The 19,275-nt window shown below is 39.7% G+C and overlaps 1 protein-coding gene across 1 annotated transcript; it reads left to right on the top strand.

The window, feature by feature from the left end:
- The first annotated feature begins 1,972 nt into the window (after window positions 1–1,972).
- On the top strand, window positions 1,973–14,646 carry LOC117666613 (hepatic lectin-like). Its single transcript, XM_060689009.2, has 6 exons — window positions 1,973–4,358; window positions 9,978–10,079; window positions 11,972–12,046; window positions 12,485–12,636; window positions 13,307–13,419; window positions 14,366–14,646. The coding sequence occupies exons 1-6, from the start codon at window positions 4,316–4,318 to the stop codon at window positions 14,529–14,531; spliced, it is 651 nt and encodes a 216-aa protein (XP_060544992.2). The 5' UTR covers window positions 1,973–4,315; the 3' UTR covers window positions 14,532–14,646.
- Window positions 14,647–19,275: the final 4,629 nt, after the last annotated feature.

The raw sequence follows: 19,275 nt of genomic DNA, 5'->3' as shown, positions 1-19,275 counted from the left end.
CTGAGCCACCACATCCCTATGCCTCAATCCTACTTTTCATAAAAAGTTATTGATCCCTTCTGGTCATGTTTGTCACAATAATCTGCTCAGCTTCTGTATTCACCTGTAGCTTAATAAAATAAATTTTGGAAGAGAAACTAATTCTTTTTATTTACATTTATTGAGAATTTTACATACAATAAAAGTCAAATCTAAAGAAAGACAGGTGAAAGAAAAAAATGTTATTAGATATAATGACTTCCGATCTCTTCAACAGATTTACAGTTCTATAGTCCTCCTTTCCTCTTAGATGTTATACAAATCCCTTCAACCCCTGATTTAGTCCACATCTTTTTTAATCCTGAAATCATTTTTTTCTTTCAGCAAAAAGTTCATATAAGGTTTCCAGTCTGCTTAGGTAGATAAATATTGACATTGAAGTTCATTTGCCAATACAATTATTTTTCCATTTGGGATATATACTCTTTCATTATCAGGGACCATCCACCATTGGGGTAAAAATATATGGTCAGCCTAAAATTTTAATGATCATTCTGGTCACATCAGACTACATTGCCTTTCTCTCAAAGGATGACCCAACAGGTCACAAGGTTGTCTAGTATATAAGTTAAAGCATCAAATAACAGAAACAACGGAACAACATATTTTACTGTTGCCTTCTTTCCTTTAGACCAGGGATGTCAAACTCAAGGCCCAGGGGCCAGATCTGGCCTGCGGAGTGCTTAGATCTGGGCAACGGACATGCCCTGGAAACAGCGAAGGACTGGCCCGTGATGCCTCTGCCAGCGAAAAGGGAGCTCAAGAGGGCCGCACACGGCCTTCCTGGGCTCCATTTTGGCCCATGACAGCCTCCTGCAAACCTCTGCCAGCAAAAATGGAGCTTTGGGAGGCCATATGCAGCCCTCCCAAGCTCCGTTTTTGCTGGCAGAGGACTGCAGGAGACGGTCACGGCCCAAAATGGAACCCAGGCGGGCCACATATAGCCTCCCCGAGTTCAATTTTCACTGGCAGAGGGCTGCAGGAGGTCATTACGGCCAAAAATGGAGCCTTGAGTGACATCAAGCTGGCCATGCCCACCCTCCCCGTGCCCCCTCCCGGCCCCCCGAGGTCAAACACAACCCTGATGCAGCCCTTAATGAAATTGAGTTTTACACCCCTAGTTTAGACTCATGAGATCTGTAATAGCATATTTACTATATGTCTCCTTGAAATAGAATCTTGCTGGTTCAAAATTTTGCAGAAAAAAATCATTACTATTCTTATTTCCTTAGCTTCCTGTCTTTTCCTGTGCTTTTTTAAAAATAAGTCTTAACAGCTCATTGTTTCATGATTTTCCCAATCACTTTTCCCAAAGCAGCGAGCAGAGCAATGACAGTCAATGAGGCTCCTCACTTGGCAAAGAGTGAGGCCTGGTTAATTGCAGCCAGCTACCTGCATGTAGTTTTATGTGGTTGCTTTGCCTTCAGTCTTCCTTGGAAACAACTCTTCAGAAGTCCAGCTTGTGACTTTTGTTCCTTTATTTATTTGTTCTTGAACCCTTAACTTTTGGACTGGCTGACTACTTGACAGTTTGATTCTTGGAAGGAATTTGTACCATTCTATTGCTTGAAATACAAATAGATTAATTCAGGCTAGCTCTCTTTGCACAGACCTTTATGATCTTGTCCCCTGTTACCTCCTTAACTTCTTAGCAACTATCTGTGTGTGTCTGCAAAGGGAGACAGAACAATTATTTATTTATTTTATTTATTTTATTAGATTTTTATACCGCCCTTCTCCCACAGGACTTGGGGCGGTGAACAGCCAAGAATAAAAACATCGCATACAAAATTTAAAATTTTTAAAGAAAGAATTAAACAAATTTTGGCCCAATAATTTAAAACACCCCAACTAAAATCAAATTAACAATTAAAAATATCTAAGGGGGGAGGGGGTTAAGCCAGCCCTGCTTGATGAAATAAAAAAGTTTTAAGGGCACAGCGAAAAGCACGGAGATCTGGGATCCTACGTATCTCCGGGGGCAGGTCGTTCCAGAAGACAGGTGCTGCCACAGAGAAGGCCCTCCCCCTGGGGGGCGCCAGCCGACATTGTCTGGCCGACGGCACCCTGAGGACTCCCTCTCTGTGGGAGCTTATTGGCTGGTGGGAGGCTATCGGCAGAAGCCGATCCCATTAGAGATCATAGTAAGCATTGACTCCATTGACGGGGTGTTGCAGCCTTCTAAAGTGGTGAATGAACTGCCGGAGCAGGGTAGCCTTCAACAGATAAAAACATGCTATCAGAAATGGGCAGCCATTTTGGTAATGAGGTACTAATCACTGCAGATAAAATACAATGGTATTTTCTAACATGTAATTATATCTTCTTCCATTTCAGTTTAAGTATACAATGTCTTTAATGATGGAAGACACAAATAGAGATTAGGTAAAATTTAGAAAATATTAATGCACCTTGTGCATTTTTAAGTAAAGCAGTATTTAAATAAAATATTTATTCAACATATATTTAAAATATGGATATACACATTTTTTAATGACATACCCTCTTGCTCCTGTGCTTGTTTATCTATTTTTAACAAAGACAGAATTAAACTGCTGGCTAAAAGAGAAAGGGGAATATCAGATCAAGAATTTCTGTATAAATTCATGTTCATAGTTTGAAGTTGAGATGGAAGAGAAATTAAGAAACTAATTAAATTGGTTGTGATATGTGCAAATGGTTGTGATAGGTGAAAATTGGTTTTTTTAAAGGGACATTTTTACCCAAAGCCATCAGAGAGTGGAGTTAAGATGTCTTTTAAGGAAGTATGGGAATTAGAGAATTGGAATAGAAACAAAAATAGAAAAAAAGCTCCATTCCTAAGCATCCCCTCAACCATTTTGCAGCAAGTACTTTAAGATTTTACACATGGAAATCGGTCATCATTGGACACAATGGGATGATGAAAAACTTGAAGAAAACGTTTCTGCTTGGTAAGGGTGAGGAAAGGAAAGACAATGGATAAGTGGATGAATGGGATCAGAAAAATTATAGGACTGTCCTTGGTACAAGATATTAATACAGACAGAATGAGATGGTCAGCATTTACACATGCAGTCATCAGGAGTTGAGCAACTAACTAATGTAACTAGAATCACCCCAAATATTATCAGGCTGCCTGGTTTGCAGGTCTCCCTTCCCCCCTTTAAAAGACAGATAAAATTTAATCTCTTCAGTAGTCTGGCCCTTCATCCATTTTTCTGGGATTTCTCCATGATAAATGAACGTAGGTTTGACCACATGGTTAGCAAGATCCTTTCATCCGCTAGAATGCTTTTCATCTGATATTTGAAATGTATTCAAGCTAAATTAATATTTGCTGATTATCTTGCCATCCAGCTCAAGCTGCTAGCTTACTCTTCACTGATGCTACTAAAACAGAGCCGAAACAAAATCTGAACCATTCTACCTCTTCCTTGTTCTTTTTTAAACTTTTGTCATCTGCACTAAACAGATTTTCTTTTTATTTTGAACACATCTAAAAGAGTTTCCTCTGATCTAGGCTGGATCCTTTGCTAACATCGGCTGACTAAGTAAGCAAATTGTACCTGGTTTGCCAACTGTGTCCTTTCCTGGAAAAATAAGAACTGGCCACTTGTAAATATCCGGTCACTACTGCAAAGTATGCTATACTTCTATTCATATTAACCCATAGTGTGATCTATATTTTTTTGGTTTGAGGAAACCAAATTAGTCAATTATGTTATTTTTTCAAAAATGCTTAAGCAAACCATGACTTTGTATCTATGTGTGCCTGTTCTGAAATTACTGTAATGCAAATTACAATAATGAGCTGCTTACTGCTATAACAGTGAATACATTTGTCAATATTACATTGATGTCTATTTTGTTCCAATCAGTTCTCTATGCTAGTGTTAATACAGGAAATCTGTGGGATTCTTTGCTTGTTTATAGTTCTTTGTAATCAGCAAGGTATTATTCACTAGTCTTGCTCTTATGAAGTTATAATTAGGTGGATGAGAACAAAGAATAGGCCTTTTATATAATTAAGGAAAACCTGATGACATTAGCAGGATTCTTTTAGTTCTCCCATTCATCATATATGGGGACATTGTGATTTTGGTGCAAGGAGTAACTTTCGAAAGGTGGGTATATTCTAAAAAGAGATGAGCAGAAGGGCAGGAAAGTTAAGAATCATCCTGAGCTAATATTTAACTATTATTTATTTATTCTGTAGCACAATTTCAGCAAAACCACAAAGTCCCTATTTGGGGAAGTGTTTCCAAATAACGCAAAAGGTGCACAGCTTTCCAAGATGGATGAAGAAAAATTTGCAGATGATTTCCGGACATATAAAGGTATCAATCTATCTTCCCATTCAGGATGTAGTGTCTTTCTAACTGAGATATAGACTTATCCTGGAGGATCCCTTGCCTTCATATCAAGTTGGGTTCTCTATAATCAGGTTTTTGAAGCCTCTTTTCCAGATGACTCAAGAGGTGTGGTGAGTGGCAACCAGGGAGTAAAACATATTTATGACAGTAATTTATAGAAGTTTGTCTACCTATGCAGCTGCCTTTTCAGCACTGGGTAAAGAGCTTTCCACTTCCAGTTTTTAAAATTCTTTTATGCTCCATATTTCGGGTGATTTTCCTGCTTGATATGACATCTCATATTTTATGTTTAGTGTTCCTTCATTAATTTGTTTTTCCACACATAATCCCATGTCTTTTTTTTTCCTTTGAAGGCAACCAGGTTTCAAATAAATAAGTTGCTAGAAGTGAAACTTCCAAATTCCCACTCATCTAAAGTATTCATCTATCTGCCAGAAAATAACAAATAGGTGCTTTAGCTAGAAATATCTGAAGAAAAATTAGGGGTCACAGTAGCATGAATGGGGTTTTTTTAATGACATGTTTAGACACAACAATTCCAAACTGCATCAAGAGTTTGGAGGGGGGTGGCAATAGACTTTAAATTTTTGCTCCTCTCAACTCCTAATCCCACCCAATATGATTTGGTATCCAAGTATCCTCAGGATTCCCTACTCTGGTCAATACTGCCCTGATCAATTAGCTCTAACAGGAAGAAGCTGCTCCAAATCCCACATGAGAAGTTCAGGGGGCTGAAGTGAGGCGGTGCTGCATTTTTGTAGCATTGCTGACATTGTGTATATAAACAACTCTTTCTCACAATCTTAAAATGTGTAGACCTCATTCAACAGCTGACATTGCTGGCTAGGAAATACTGGGATCTGAAGTCCACACATTGTAAACTTGCTAAGGTTGAGGAATATTGGTATAGAGTAAATAAGATTACCTTGACAGAAATATATACAGTAGTGGCCAAAATTGTGGAAACCTTTTGGGAAAAGTGTATTTTCTAAAACTAGCTAATAACACCACTTTTTTTTTTTTTTTTTTTTTTGGAGTAGTACCATAAAATTATATATCAATGGAAAGATAATTTAATCAAGAATGTAATGCAATAACTTTTATGAAGGATTTGCTATTAGAATAGCAGTTACAGTATAAAGAAGAAAAGTGAAACACGTAGAAAAAACGAGATATACAAAAATTATCACCATGTCAGTTAATACTTGGTTGGGTAACCTTTAGCATGAATTACGGCCTTACAACGTCTTCCCATGGAGTGAACCAAGTCTTTTAGTTCTGCAGCTGTTATAATGTGAAACCAAGATTGAATGATTGCTTCTATTAACTAGGTTTTATTGGTTTTTTTTCGCTTCTGACTAACAAGTTTCTTTAGTAGGCTGCATAGATTATCAATTGGGTTAAGATCTGGGGTAGTCCCAAGCCATTCCAGTAGTGGAATATGATTATCTTGGTGTCAGCGTCTCACTTGGATCTCCAAAAAAAAGTGGTGTTATTAGTTTTATCCTGTGGTGGAGTCTAATTTACCTAGTGAGGTTGACACTGAACAACAGCCTCCCCATAGAGATCAGACTGACTTCCTCCGTTGGTACTTCTGAAGCCCTTCAAGACCCAACTATTTCAAAGAGCCTTCCCTTAATGTGAACATTGCTATTCTGTTTTTATTTCTTTTGTAGCATACATTGTACACAAATGGAGGCAAATATATATTGTACAGTTTCAATTTTTCAATTGTTTTAACAGCTGTTTTATTGATATTGTGCATGCTTTGACTTTTATTTGTTCTGTTACCTGCCAAGGGTCTTTTCTTATTGCAGTAGCATAGAAGTACCTGTAATATACTAAAGATAAATGATGTGGTCCTGATGCAGATTGAGGATGCCATATACTAGGGGTCAGCAACCTGCAGCTCGAGAGCCGCATGTGCCTCTTTCACCCCTCTGCTGCGGCTCCCTGTCACTCAAAATATGTGTCACAACTGCCAATGTGTGACACCTGCCAGCACGCAATTATTGAGCTTTTCAACCCCCAGTAGGCCAACCATGGATAAATCCAAGAAAAGAAAAATTTCAGAAGAAAAATAGAACATTTAATTCAACTACATATGCTAGTTTTGGCGCTGCTCAAGAAATAGTCAGGCACGGGAAGGGTTTTGTGGCTCCCGGTGTTTTCTTTTCTGTGGGAAATGGGTCCAAATGGCTCTTTGAGTGTTTAAAGTTGCAGATCCCTGCCATATACAGTAGAACCTCTGATCACAAACACTTCTGACCATGACCAAATCAGGTTCCGACCAAAAAATGCACTTTTTTTTTTTCCGCCGATTTCCCCTTCCGCACCATTTTTTTTGTAAGTGCCAAATTTCCAAAATTAGATTCAGGTCATGACCAAATCGGTTTGTGACCAAAGTTATGGAATGAATTATGATTGTGACCAGAGGTTCTACTGTATTTTACAATGACCAAAAAGACTTCATTCAGCCATGTGAAGAGTTCTTCCAGTGTAGATAACAGCAAAAGAGGTGATCTAGTTAAGGCAATGGAATCCTGTTATTAACCAGCCTTGAGTTGGATAAGCATGACTATTATTTACTTTTTAAAAGCCATTCGGGCAAATTACTAATTGTTTAGAAAAGCTTTGCTTGTAAATTAGTCATACCTCTTGAAAAAAATCTAGCTAGCTAAAAATGTAGAACCATATTCATTACTATAGAATGAGGCCCATTTTTCCTACTATGCAAATTCCAGCAGGACAGTTAATAAGGCATTTATTTACTTACCATTAGGACAAATGGGACTGATTAGGTTGCAGCTTTGTGCACATTTCCAGATCACTGCAAGATTCAGCAGAGCTGAATAGAGAGCTGAACTTTTGGACTGTGACTTTCATGTTTTTGCCCTGGAAAGATGGCCTGTTAACTTTCATTTTAGTTTATCTTTCAGGGTGGTTTAAATGTGTTTCAAGCTAGTTTGACTCCTGACAACTGCCTGCAGTTTTCTTAGTGTGGTTTTGGAAGTGGTTTGCTCTTGCCTGCTTCACAAAGCTGACACAGGGTGACTAACACAAGGATCCCCAGCTGACACTATTCCTAAGGCAGGACTAGCACTCATAGCCTCCTGGTTTCTAGCCTGGTGTCTTAACCACCATATCAAACTGCCTCAATTTTTAGGGTAGTGTTGCAAAAAGAACTTGTTATAAAGTTCTAGAGAAGGTTATTTAAGCACACATGTACATACACATACAATCTTTCTCAAACACATACTGCAAACCCCTTAAATTGTTCCTGGCCTGATGCCAGTGGGACTCTAAAATGACTTAAGCAAATGTTGTTCAGATGTGGATGCTTTGTTGCTAAGTTGCTAAGTTGCTAAGTATTCAGTCTATGGGTTATCACAGTCCCTGGCAGAAAATCAGGGGAATTGTCTATAGCAGGCGTCTGCAACCTTGAACACTCAAAGAGCCATTTGGACCTGTTTCCCCACAGAAAAGAAAACACCGGGAGCCACAAAACCTGGGTAGGCATGGCCAACTCGATGTCATTCACTCCCACCCACCAGTCACAGGACTGTTTCTCTCTGTCTATCTCTGTCTCTGTGCCTCTTCTCTCTCTCTCTCTCTCTCTTTCCTTCCCTCTCCCTCTCCCTCTCTGTCTCTCTCTTTCCCTCCCTCTCTCTCTTTCTCTCTTTCCCTCCTCCTCTCTTTCCCCCTCCCCTCCCTCCCTCTCTTTCTCTCTCTCTCTCCCTCTCTCTCTTCCCCCTCTCTCTTTCTCTCCCCCCCTCTCTGTCTCTCTCTTTCCCTCCCTATCTCTCTATGTCTATCTCTCTTTCCCCTCCTCTCTTTCTCTCTCTCTCTCTCTCTCTCTCTCTCTCTTTCTTTCTTTCTCTCTTTTTCTTTCTCTCCCTCTCCTCCACTCCCCACCCCCACTCTCCAACCCACACACCCAAGGAATAATTGTGAGGAAATTCGGCCATGTTCTCTCTGTCTCTGGAAAAATACAAAAATAAACCTTGCATTGTAAAAGGAGTGACTATCAGGCCGTTACATCACAGCACCACGAGGTTGCTGCCTTAGATCACTGCACACACTTCAGAGAAGCATCATCCCAAACAGGAGCACATTCACACAGGCACACATATGCATCCTGCAAATCAGTCCAAAGTGGCCAGAAAATATAGTCCCCGGGCGCCCCCAAAGATGCTTGGCAGGCAAAGTATGGGATGAAACCTCCTCCCCATCACTAAGGCAGTGTCCGCTGAATCCTTGCAAAACTGGGCAAAGGCGGAGAAAGGGGAGCAGAGGAGCCAAATCAAGCCAAATCTGTCTATCTCTTTCTCTGTCTCTCTCTCTCTCGCTGCCCAACTGCAGCAGGAAACAGTGGGCAGCTACTTGCAGCATTGGTTGGTGCTGAACATGCGACCTGCTCTTTGCCCTAAGAGACTGGCCCACACCATACTGCACCGCGACCAACAAGGGAAAGTGGGGAGGGTCACATTGTGGCTCTGCACCCCGCACTACACCCCGATCAGCAGGGGCGCTGCTGTTGCCAGGGGCAAGTGGGGAGGGTCACATTATGGCTCTGCATCGTAATGGGCTCCAGGAGGAGGGGAGCCCGTCACCCCCATTGTGAAGTGTGTTAAATTTCACTGTGCTGCGCATGGTGGGCAGGCCATGGAGGCGGCAGCAGCAATGGTGTCGGGAGCCATAGCAGAAGGCTGAAAGATCTGCATGTGGCTCCAGAGCCACGGGTTGCTGACACCCGGTCTATAGCAATGTTTCTCAATTTTGGCAGCTTTCAGATGTGCGAACTTTGATTCCCAGAATTCTCTACGTCAAATGGCTGTCTGGGGAATTCTAGGAGTTGAAGTCCACAGATCTGAGAGCTGCCAAGGTTGAGAAACACTGCCATAGACAATTCCCCTGATTTTCTGTCTTGCCCATCATAAGAGATGAATCAATCTCACAAAAAGTAAAGAAAATGAAACTTTGTGTAAAAAACTCAGATGATACAACATGAAGCACACTTTGCATAAATGTTTAATTTTCATTTATAAATTAGTGATCATGGGGGAGGGACAGCTTTAAAATTATTTTGTGTTTATATTACAGATCAAAATGGCTTTTTAATTATATATCATTTCCCAAAAAATAAGGGAAAATAAGTCTTGAGCTCAGTTTGAAATTGAAATAAGTTTGAATTTGAAATACTTTCTGCCCCCTATTTGATGATGATTTTAAAAAATCAAGGACATATACCAACCTACACTTAATTTCCACTTGCTTTTCTGGTATACTAAGAGTTTGGAATGCAATTTCCAGCATGCTATTAAAAATAAGCCTCTTAACCTAAAAAAGGTTGCCCATTCTAAAGAAGACCTGAATAGAATCCAGTATGTCTACAAAACAAGGTCTGTAAACCATTTATTAATGAAAGCTTCATTCTCCAAATTGTTGAAATAAATATAAGATGTCTGAAAAAGCACACAGCTTAGGCCTATTCTCTTTTTTGCTATAAGGAATATCCACAGAAACTCCTACCCATTAATTGGATAACATTTCTACATTTTCATTCTTTCTTTTCATATAAAGGAGGAAGAAACCTGATCCCAAGATCATTCTTTCTAATTTATGTGCTACTGGGTATCTCTTATTTGTTCATTTTCATTGGCTATGCGGTGGCCTTCTCCAAAGGTATGTTTTTCCCCCTTTATGTTTTGCAATATCTCATGTAATAAAAGAGGGAATTTCTAAGGAAAGCTGCAAAACTCAGAACAGGTTTCCAGTTTTTCCTCTTTGATTTTTGGCTCAAATGGCCAGAAGAATATTGACTCTAAAGCAAGATGGAGGATCTTTGTGGTAAATTATGTGTAAAAGGAACACTGGATAAATTTGCAGCATTGAGCTAATTTGCAGCATTGAGCCTTTCTCAACACTATCTTCCAGCTGTGCAATACTCCCTGCACAATGTAGGCAGGGGTGGGTTCTACTTACCTTTACTACCGGTTCGCAGTGGGAGCATGCGCTTCTGCGCATGTGCAGATCACCCATGATGATGTTGTGGCAGGTGGGTGGAGCCTCCCGCCGGTTTTACTACCGGTTCTATAGAACCGGACAGAACCGGGAGCAACCCACCACTAAATCTAGGGATCTTGGGAATTGTACTCTAATAGATTTCAGGAAGGCTTCTTAATACAATTAGTCCTTGATTTATGAGCATAACTGGGTCCAGAATTTCCATTACTAAGCAAAGCAATTGTTAAGTGAGTCACACCTGATTTTATGATCTTTTTTGCTATGGTTGTTAAGCAAATCATTGCAGTTAAGTGAATTATCTGGCTGTTAAGTGAATCCAGTTTCTCCCATTGCCTTTGCTTGTCAGAAACTGGCTGGGAAGGTCGCAAATGGTGATCGCATGATCCCAGGATGCTGCAACCATTGTAAATACCTGCTGGTTGCCAGGTGTCCAAATGTTGATCACATGATCATGGAGATGGTTCTGAGTGTGAGAACCAGTTGTAAATCACTTTTTTCAGTGCCATTGAAACTTCAAACAATCACTAAGAGAATAGTTGTAAGTCAAAGACCACCTGTAAACAGCCTTCTGGCTTTATGAACTCTATACGCCTCTCTGGTACAGAGATGGGAATGAAAATATGGTTTTGAGGAAACTCAGACGTGGAATCCACTGTTTTTACCTAAGGTTAGATCAGTCTTCCTCAATCTAGAGCAGGGGTGTCCAGCCTGTGTTGTCATGTTGTCATCACGTGACGTATCACGACTTTTTCCCCCTTCACTAAAATGGGGGTGGGCATGGCTAGCACGTGACGCATTTGGGCTGCGGGCCACGGGCCGCAAGTTTGACACCCCTGATCTAGAGCCATCCAGTTATATTGGATTTTAATTCTCAGTTGCTCCAGCCAGCACAGCCAGATCAGGCAGTCTGGGGATATATGAAAGTTGGTACCTAATACATATCTGCAATGTAAATACAGCTTTAACCTTGCAAAGAATTTGCCAACAGCTGTTCTGTTCAGTTTGGTATTGTTGTTTGGTAGAATTTTATAATTACAAACTGAGTTTCCCTGGCACAATGACATTTCCTTCTCATTCTCCAATGCCATTCCCACTGCTCTTTGTTATTACAGTTGTATACAATAGCTATTGCAGAATGGTACTATACAACAAAGTATAGGATTTGTTGCTGAGCAGTTCTGTTCTTATGTATTATTGTAGATAAATGCCATCTTTCAGGGAAAAGTCGTATCAAATCAGTGTGTAAGGTGCACCATTTTCATTAATAAAATCATAGTTAAGTAGAACTTTGGAGATTGTTTCCACTGAAACATTGAAACCATCGTCCCAATGATGTTGGGCAATCCAACTGGAACAGATTCTGAGGTGGGCTTTATTTGCTTGGCTTCTATTCCAGGAAGATTCCAAAGGGCCATTAGTAGCAACAATCCTGTAGTGACCAAAATGAAACAGCCTTACAAGAGCAGCTTCTGAGATTCTGTTCTTACTATAAAGAGTGACATTGCAAGGTTTCTAACGTGCATTTCTTTCCCTTCCCTTTACAATCTTAGTCTCAACAATGTCATCTGAACTCAACAAGGTGACAGTCAATTTTTCAAAGGATCCCTTTGGCCACGACTTTCACTGTAAGTTTCTATAGTTCCCTTTCTGGTCTCTACTTCATGGGGCAATTCTGGTCCAGGTTCTTCCTCCTCTTCTTCTTCTTCTTCTTCTTCTTCTTCTTCTTCTTCTTCTTCTTCTTCTTCTTCTTCTTCTTCTTCTTCTTCTTCTTCTTCTTCTTCTTCTTCTTCTTCTTCTTCTCCTCCTTCTCCTTCTCCTTCTCCTTCTCCTTCTCCTTCTCCTTCTCCTTCTCCTTCTTCTTCTTTATTTTTGACAATTCTGCTGACCAAGGTCAAAAAACAGTACTACTTTAGTGCATGTCTCTACAGGACATATCTAGCTTTGCTTATGCAGCTTGTTTTTATCAGTCCTTATCATCAGAAAAGTCTTCTTGATCTTGCATGCATTGTCAAGCCAAGCCAGTATCAATTTTTGACTTTATTTTTTTTCCTCCTGTTGCTCAGTGTTCCCATGCGGTGCTGACACTAGACAATGGGAATATTTTGGTGGAAAGTGTTACTTCTTCTCTCTGAAGTCAATTCCCTGGCATGACGCCAAGGCAGACTGTGAACGCAAACAGTCACAGTTGGTCATCATTAATAGTCTTGGAAAACAGGTAAGATGGGATACCTACAAATTTGATGTAAACTTTCCTCCCAGGACATAGCAAGCATGAATAAAGCTAAGGTATCATTTGTTTCCTATCTTGGGTGCCTTGCTCTGGTTCAGATGGCATTCACTTCTAGAGTTTATCATGTTATGCAGGTTCGCAGGTGTGACTTGGTAAAAAATAAAAGACTGAATCTGGGTTTGACTTAATAAGTCAAATGCGTTTATTCAGCTGAATAAAGACCGATCTTCCTAAAGGTGGAGGAACCTTGAAGACAGTGTGAGGCAGATATTTATACATTTCTTTGCTTTCACTTAGTTTCATAAGAGAACGCTGGCACACAATAGATAAGTAAGGTATAGAAATATAGAAATTATAAAAATAGTCAAGCATGCCTTCTGTGGTTTTGGTCACATGCCTAACCCCTAGGCTAGTGGTTTCCCGTGAAACTTTCCTTGGCCTCAAAGGACTGCTGAGGCTTGAACTTTAGCCTTGCCATCTTAACATATGAGCAATTATCAAATTCATCAGATTCCTGATCAACAATAAGAAGTAACTTGAATGCCATTTTTCTCCTTTCTTCTGTTTTATGGTTACAAAGGAAATAGCATTTTTATTCTTGCACTGCCACAGTCCAAATGCCATCATTCAAATTTCTTGGATTTTTCTCTTGCAGAATTTCATACAGACTCGGACCAGAAATGAACGTTTTTGGATCGGTCTCCATGACCAACATACAGAAGGAGATTGGAAATGGTTGGATGGCAGTAATTACAGAAACGGCTTTCAGTGAGCACTGAATATTTGTTGTTGTCGTTGTTAGCAGAGTTGGGGAACACATAGCTCTTCAACTGTTGCTGAACTTCACCTCCCAGCTGCCCAGCCAGCACTGTCAAGGTTGAGGGATATATTGCGAATTGTGGTTCATCACCAACTGAATGGCTACCATTTGCTTACCCATCGTAAAGCAAAAATTCAGCTTCAATTCCAGTTTTTTCCAATATCTCTGAATTCTGAAAGGCAGAATAGCAATAGCAATAGCACTTAGATTTATATACTGCTTCATAGTGCTTTACAGCCCTCTCTAAGCAGTTTAAAGAGTCAGCTTATTGCCCCCAACAATCTGGGTCCTCATTTTACCAACCTCAGAAGGATGGAAAGCTGAGTCAATCTTGAGTCTGGTGAGATTCGATCTGCCAAACTGCTGGCAGCCGGTGATCAGCAAAAGTAGCCTGCAGTACTGCACTCTAACCACTGTGCCACCGTGGCTCTTTTTATAATAAGTGAATAATAAGTGAAAGACTGGCTTCAAACATCATACCAAGCTATAAAATGATTTAATGTTGGCTTAACATGATGTGTGAACTCAACCAGCAATCACTTATAGCAACATAATGCCCCTCAACATCCTTTACACTTGTAACCCTATAATCACATGACCTAAAATAGGCCACATAAATCCATTTATTTCCAGGCAAGGTGATTTGGAGCCTATACCATTTAGGAAATCTATTTCGCTGTGAGACTCATGAGGAATTTCCACTTTCATTTAGAAACATTTATTAGTAAAATGTGTACTATTTAGAAATTTTAGGAAACAAAAAAAAAAAGAAAAGAAAAGAAATTTTAGGAAACAATAGCTTGATAGTTCTAGAGATACGTTTATTGAATTTGAGATTATTTTTTGACTATTTGAGTTAAAAAAAACATGCACCATCTCTTGCTTCCATCTCAGGAATTGGAAGACAGGTGAACCCAACACTTACCAGGGTCGTGATGAGGACTGTGGCCAGGTTTGGATTAATGGTGAATGGAATGATTACATCTGCTCATCCGACAGCTATTACGTCTGTGAAAAGGCCATACCAAGCCCACCCAAAGCAGCCTCAAAGCAGCCCTGAGCCTTGAAGCAGAACGTCTAGAAAGCAATTTGGAAGGAAAGACTGCAGCCTTCACATCATGACTGACAAAGCAGCACTACACTTTTCTTAGACTAAGATCTCAATTTAACATGGAAGCAGTACCATATTGGTAGCTCTGGATTATCTGGCAATTTTGTAGCTAAATCTAAATTATGCGTGTAAATTTTCTAAGCAATTGTTTCCTGAAATCTGGAGGAACCAAATACTAATCTATCTCTGAAATCATGATATATGGGAGATAAATTTAATGCCATTAGGCATAATATAAATGTTCTTACTATTGTATGTCATTATATGAGTCACTGAACAATGTGAAAATATTAAACTTAAACTACAAAAAAAAAAAAAATCACTAGTTATACCTCATATTTGCACAATAGTAATTACAACCACAGGGGAAGAAGATGATGCTGTGTTAAAATTACCAGGGTTCAAGCATTGTATTAAGACATATTTACTAAACTGTGTGTTATTGAACAAGCCACAGTTGACTTTGTACAGCAGGCTACAAGCTAAGCCATAACTTATAAACTGTAACAGCTGGTATTACATGGCATGCTAATACAAAAATTAACATAGCACGTAATGGTTTGGTGCTCCTGGCTGCTTCCTGTGCGATTCTGCACTCCAATTATACAAATGAAAGTCAAGAAAACACATTGTTCCGTGGACTGCAAAAGGCCAAAGTATGTGTCAAGTATGAGTTAGTTTTTGGTCATGAGGATTTGATGCCATGTTAGTTGGTAGGTTTGGACCACACATGAAGGAAAGACAAGGTTACATTATCTTGAAACCGCTTTGGTGCAAGTCACCATCTCCATCTAATCTCACACATTAGCAAATCAAGGAACTCCTCAGGATGGGACACATTCGCCATATATGAAATCACACAAGACACCAGTTCAACCAGTGATCTCCATCCACCTTTACAGACAAGAGCTTGAATATGCTTTCTTTCCCAACAAGCATTGCTTTGACTCTTAGCATGGAAAGGGATTGTAGACCGTAACCTTTCAGCTCTTCAGGGGTGGGATTCTACTGGTTCGCACCGGTTGTTAAGTAGTTAGGCAGTTCAGAGACAGGTTGTTAGAAGAAATCTTTTGTTTTCTTTCCCCACTTTACAGGGTTAATCCTGTAAGGAATTACAACATTTTGGTTGTTAAGAATGCTGCAACGGGCATAAATATGAGGATGATCATAAGTGGTCATCAGAAACCACTTTTTTCAGCCCTTTGACTAGTCCCTATGCACATAGCCATGCCTACCCAGTCACATGACCAGCTAGCCATGCTCACTCGGTCACATGACCACCAAGCCATGCCCCCAAATAAGCCATGCCCACAGAACCGGTTGTTTAAAAAATTGAATCCCACCACTGCAGCTCTTAAAGCAGAGCTCCCACACTTTTTTCTTTTGTTGCCCCAAAACCTCCTATCAAAAAGACTTTTTCACCACTTACCAGAGAGTTCTTATTTAAACTTTCCTGTTGTGATTAGGAAATAGGTTCATGTGTCATTATGGCTTTTACCAAATTTGGGATAATTTACTCAGGTTTGGGAATCACTGGGTTAAGATGCTAAATCAGAGACTTCACGAGCATCCTGGATCATAGGTTCAAAATCCATCTGATGGAAGAAAAAAAACCTTTTTTTAAAACCAGGCTGCTGAGGGAGAGACCAGGACACACAAGAAGGGGAGTTGATGTCTCACCAAATATATTGGGAAAGGATTTTTTTTTTTTAAAAAAAGGAAGTAATTTAAGTACCTTTAGCAGAAAAGAGGAAAACTATTATCTTTCACACATGAAAAACATACACATAAAAACAGGGGAACGGTGTTTTTTTTTTAAAAAAATGTTTTTATATCAATTTTGCTTCTGTAATTTTGGAAGCCCTCAAAGATTGGAATGCCAGATACAACCTAGGGACAGCTTTCCTCTGTATGAGGTGTGTGGAAAAGGAATTGTTTTATTGAGTCACAGTCTGATCCATAAGTAAGCATTGTCAATTCTTAATTCCTGGAGTTGTGAGTGCTCTATCTCTGGAAGTTTTCAAGAATACACTGGACAACTATTTCACCAGGATGGTATACAGTCTCCTGCTTTGAGCAGGGAGTTGGATTAGAAGACCTCCAAGGCCCCTTCCAGCACTATTTATTTATTTATTTATTTATTTATTTATTTATTTATTTATTTATTTTATTTTATTGAATTTCTATACCTCCCTTCTCCCGAAGGACTCAGGGCGGTATACAGCCAAAAATAAATGACAATATAACACTTAAAAGCAATTTAAAACAATTAAATAAATTGGCCAAAAAACTCTAATAAAAAACCCATTAAAATAGTAAAATGTTATTATTATTTATTTAGGCCAGACCTGCTTGTTAGAATAATAATGTTTTTAGGGCACGACGAAAGGTACGAAGGTTGTGATTATGATTCTATGTTCCAATTTACAAAGACTACTCACCTTCAGAAAGGATTGTTTGAGTGCATTTAGCTGACTTTAGCTAATCTAGAAAAGTTAAGGAAAATATTTGGATAGGAGACCACAGGAAATTCCATGACTGTAGGGTCTGTTAAACACAGATATTAATTTAACTAAGACTAGACTAGTGGGAAAACAGACACAAGGGAAGTGAATGAAGATATTTCCCCATCTATTCTCTGCCTCCCAAGTCCCAGCTGATCGGGAGGGAATGAAGATTTTACAGTATCCTTCCCCTGGAGTGGGGTGGGAATAGAAATTTTGCAGTATCCTTCTCCTGCCACGCCCACCAAGCCACACCCACAGAACCGGTAGTAAAAAAAAATTTGAATCCCACCACTGCTCTGCATACAAGGGCTGGTTGGTTGGCTCCATCGAATTTGGAGTGGGATCCTGCTGAGGAAAAAGAGCTCATAAATGTTTGTCTGGCAATGCTTCCCATATGGAACCTATGCTTTTACCACTGAATTAAAGCAGGAGATAGAAATGTAATAGAGCCCACTCTTGGCCCAAAGTCACAGGTTGGGGAAGGACTAGAAGTCACAGTTCCTTGGTTTCTAGCCCAGCATCTTTAGCTGAAATGGCAAAGGAGTTCCAGCAGCAATACCCTCCCAGAATGCTTAATTTTATCTCCCGTCATGCCAAACATGATGATGGGATATGGAAGATGTAGCTCAAATAAATACAAGTTGGTGATTTCTGAGTTAAGGATTTCTGCTGACATATCCACCAGTCAGTCTAAATTTTCTCAGTCTGGATCTACTGAGGATAATTGGGCTCTTCATTGAATACTTGTAATATTTTAATTTTAATATATCCTTACTTTCCTATTAATTATTGGAAGCATCTTATAATTGAGAAAAAGAATAAAATCTGAGCAAAACAACATTACCAATAAAAACAACAATCAGTATTACAGTTGTTGGTTTTATCTGCTGGCAAGATTAGGAAGTGGCATAATATTTACAAGATGCCTAAACCAACAAGAACTATGGATCCTGACTCAGTTCACCTTCCAACAGTGAACTTTGCCAACTGCCAGAGGTCTGAAAAACAGAGAACGCTCCTCCTCCAGCTATTCCAAATAATATAGTAAGTGTGCTCTACCTTCCAGGGTTATAACCATTCCTGATGAGCTAATTATTACAACGAAGCAATCAATCCTTTGGGAGGAAATAGAACATAGAATAGCAGAGTTGGAAGGGACTTTGCAGGTCATCTAGTCCAATCCCCTGCTTGAGCAGGAGATCCTATACAATTTCAGCCAATTGGCTGTGCAGTCTCTTTTTGAAAACCTCCGGTGTTGGAGCGCACACAACTTCTGAAGGCAAACCATTCCATTGGTTGATTGTTCTCACTGTTAGGAAATTTCTCCTTAGTTCTAGATTGCTTCTCTCCTTGGTTAGTTTCCATCCATTGTTTCTAGTCCTGCTTTCTGAGCTTTGGAAAATAGTACCACCTTGTCTTGGTGGTATGAGCTGATGAGCTGATGCTGGTCCATTACTTTAAAGAAGGTTTGGACACCTCAATTATTGGAACACTGCTATCATGTCTCCCCTAGTCCTTTTCACTAGACTAGACATACCCAATTCCTGCAACTGTTCTTCATATGTTTTAGCCTCCAGCCCTCTAATCATCCTTGTTGTTCTTCTTTGTACTCTTTCCAGAGTTTCAACATCTTTTTTATTTTTTGGTGACCAGAACTGGATGCAGCATTTCAAGTGTGGAATGCAGATCTTTCCTGTGCTCTTATCCAATGGCTGACATTCTGAAATTGTAGCAGACACTACTGAAATGTTTCTGAAGCCACGTACTTTTGCTATTTTGTTTTGTTTTTTAACTTTTTCAGTTATTTTCAGCCTTTCATTTTCCACCATTCCATACACTCCTCCTACGATTCCTAGAGAGTGAAATGGGGAAGGGGTTCCCAGTTGTCTATGAAGATTCTCAGTCATCCAGGTCATAATTGTCCCAAAGCACTTTTTCAAGAGGCAACTGGACTTCCTTGTTTTTCTTTGAGGACGTTTTGTTTCTCATCCAAGAAACTTCTTCACCTCTGAAGAAGCTTCTTGGGTGAAAAGTGAAACAAAAAAAAACAAGAAAGTCCAGTAGCCTCTTGAAAAAGCACCTTTGGGACAGTTCCCAATTTTCTTTTCTCAAGCCATGAAGCAAAACTCATCCACAAAAGGTCTGCTAGGAAAGTCCAAAAACCCCTCCTTCCGTTGGTCTGGAAA

This window comes from Pantherophis guttatus, chromosome 2 (assembly GCF_059756535.1).
Source record: "Pantherophis guttatus breed Tessera chromosome 2, ASM5975653v1, whole genome shotgun sequence".
Lineage (NCBI taxonomy): Eukaryota > Metazoa > Chordata > Lepidosauria > Squamata > Colubridae > Pantherophis > Pantherophis guttatus.
This window is presented reverse-complemented; position numbering and strand designations above follow the sequence as displayed.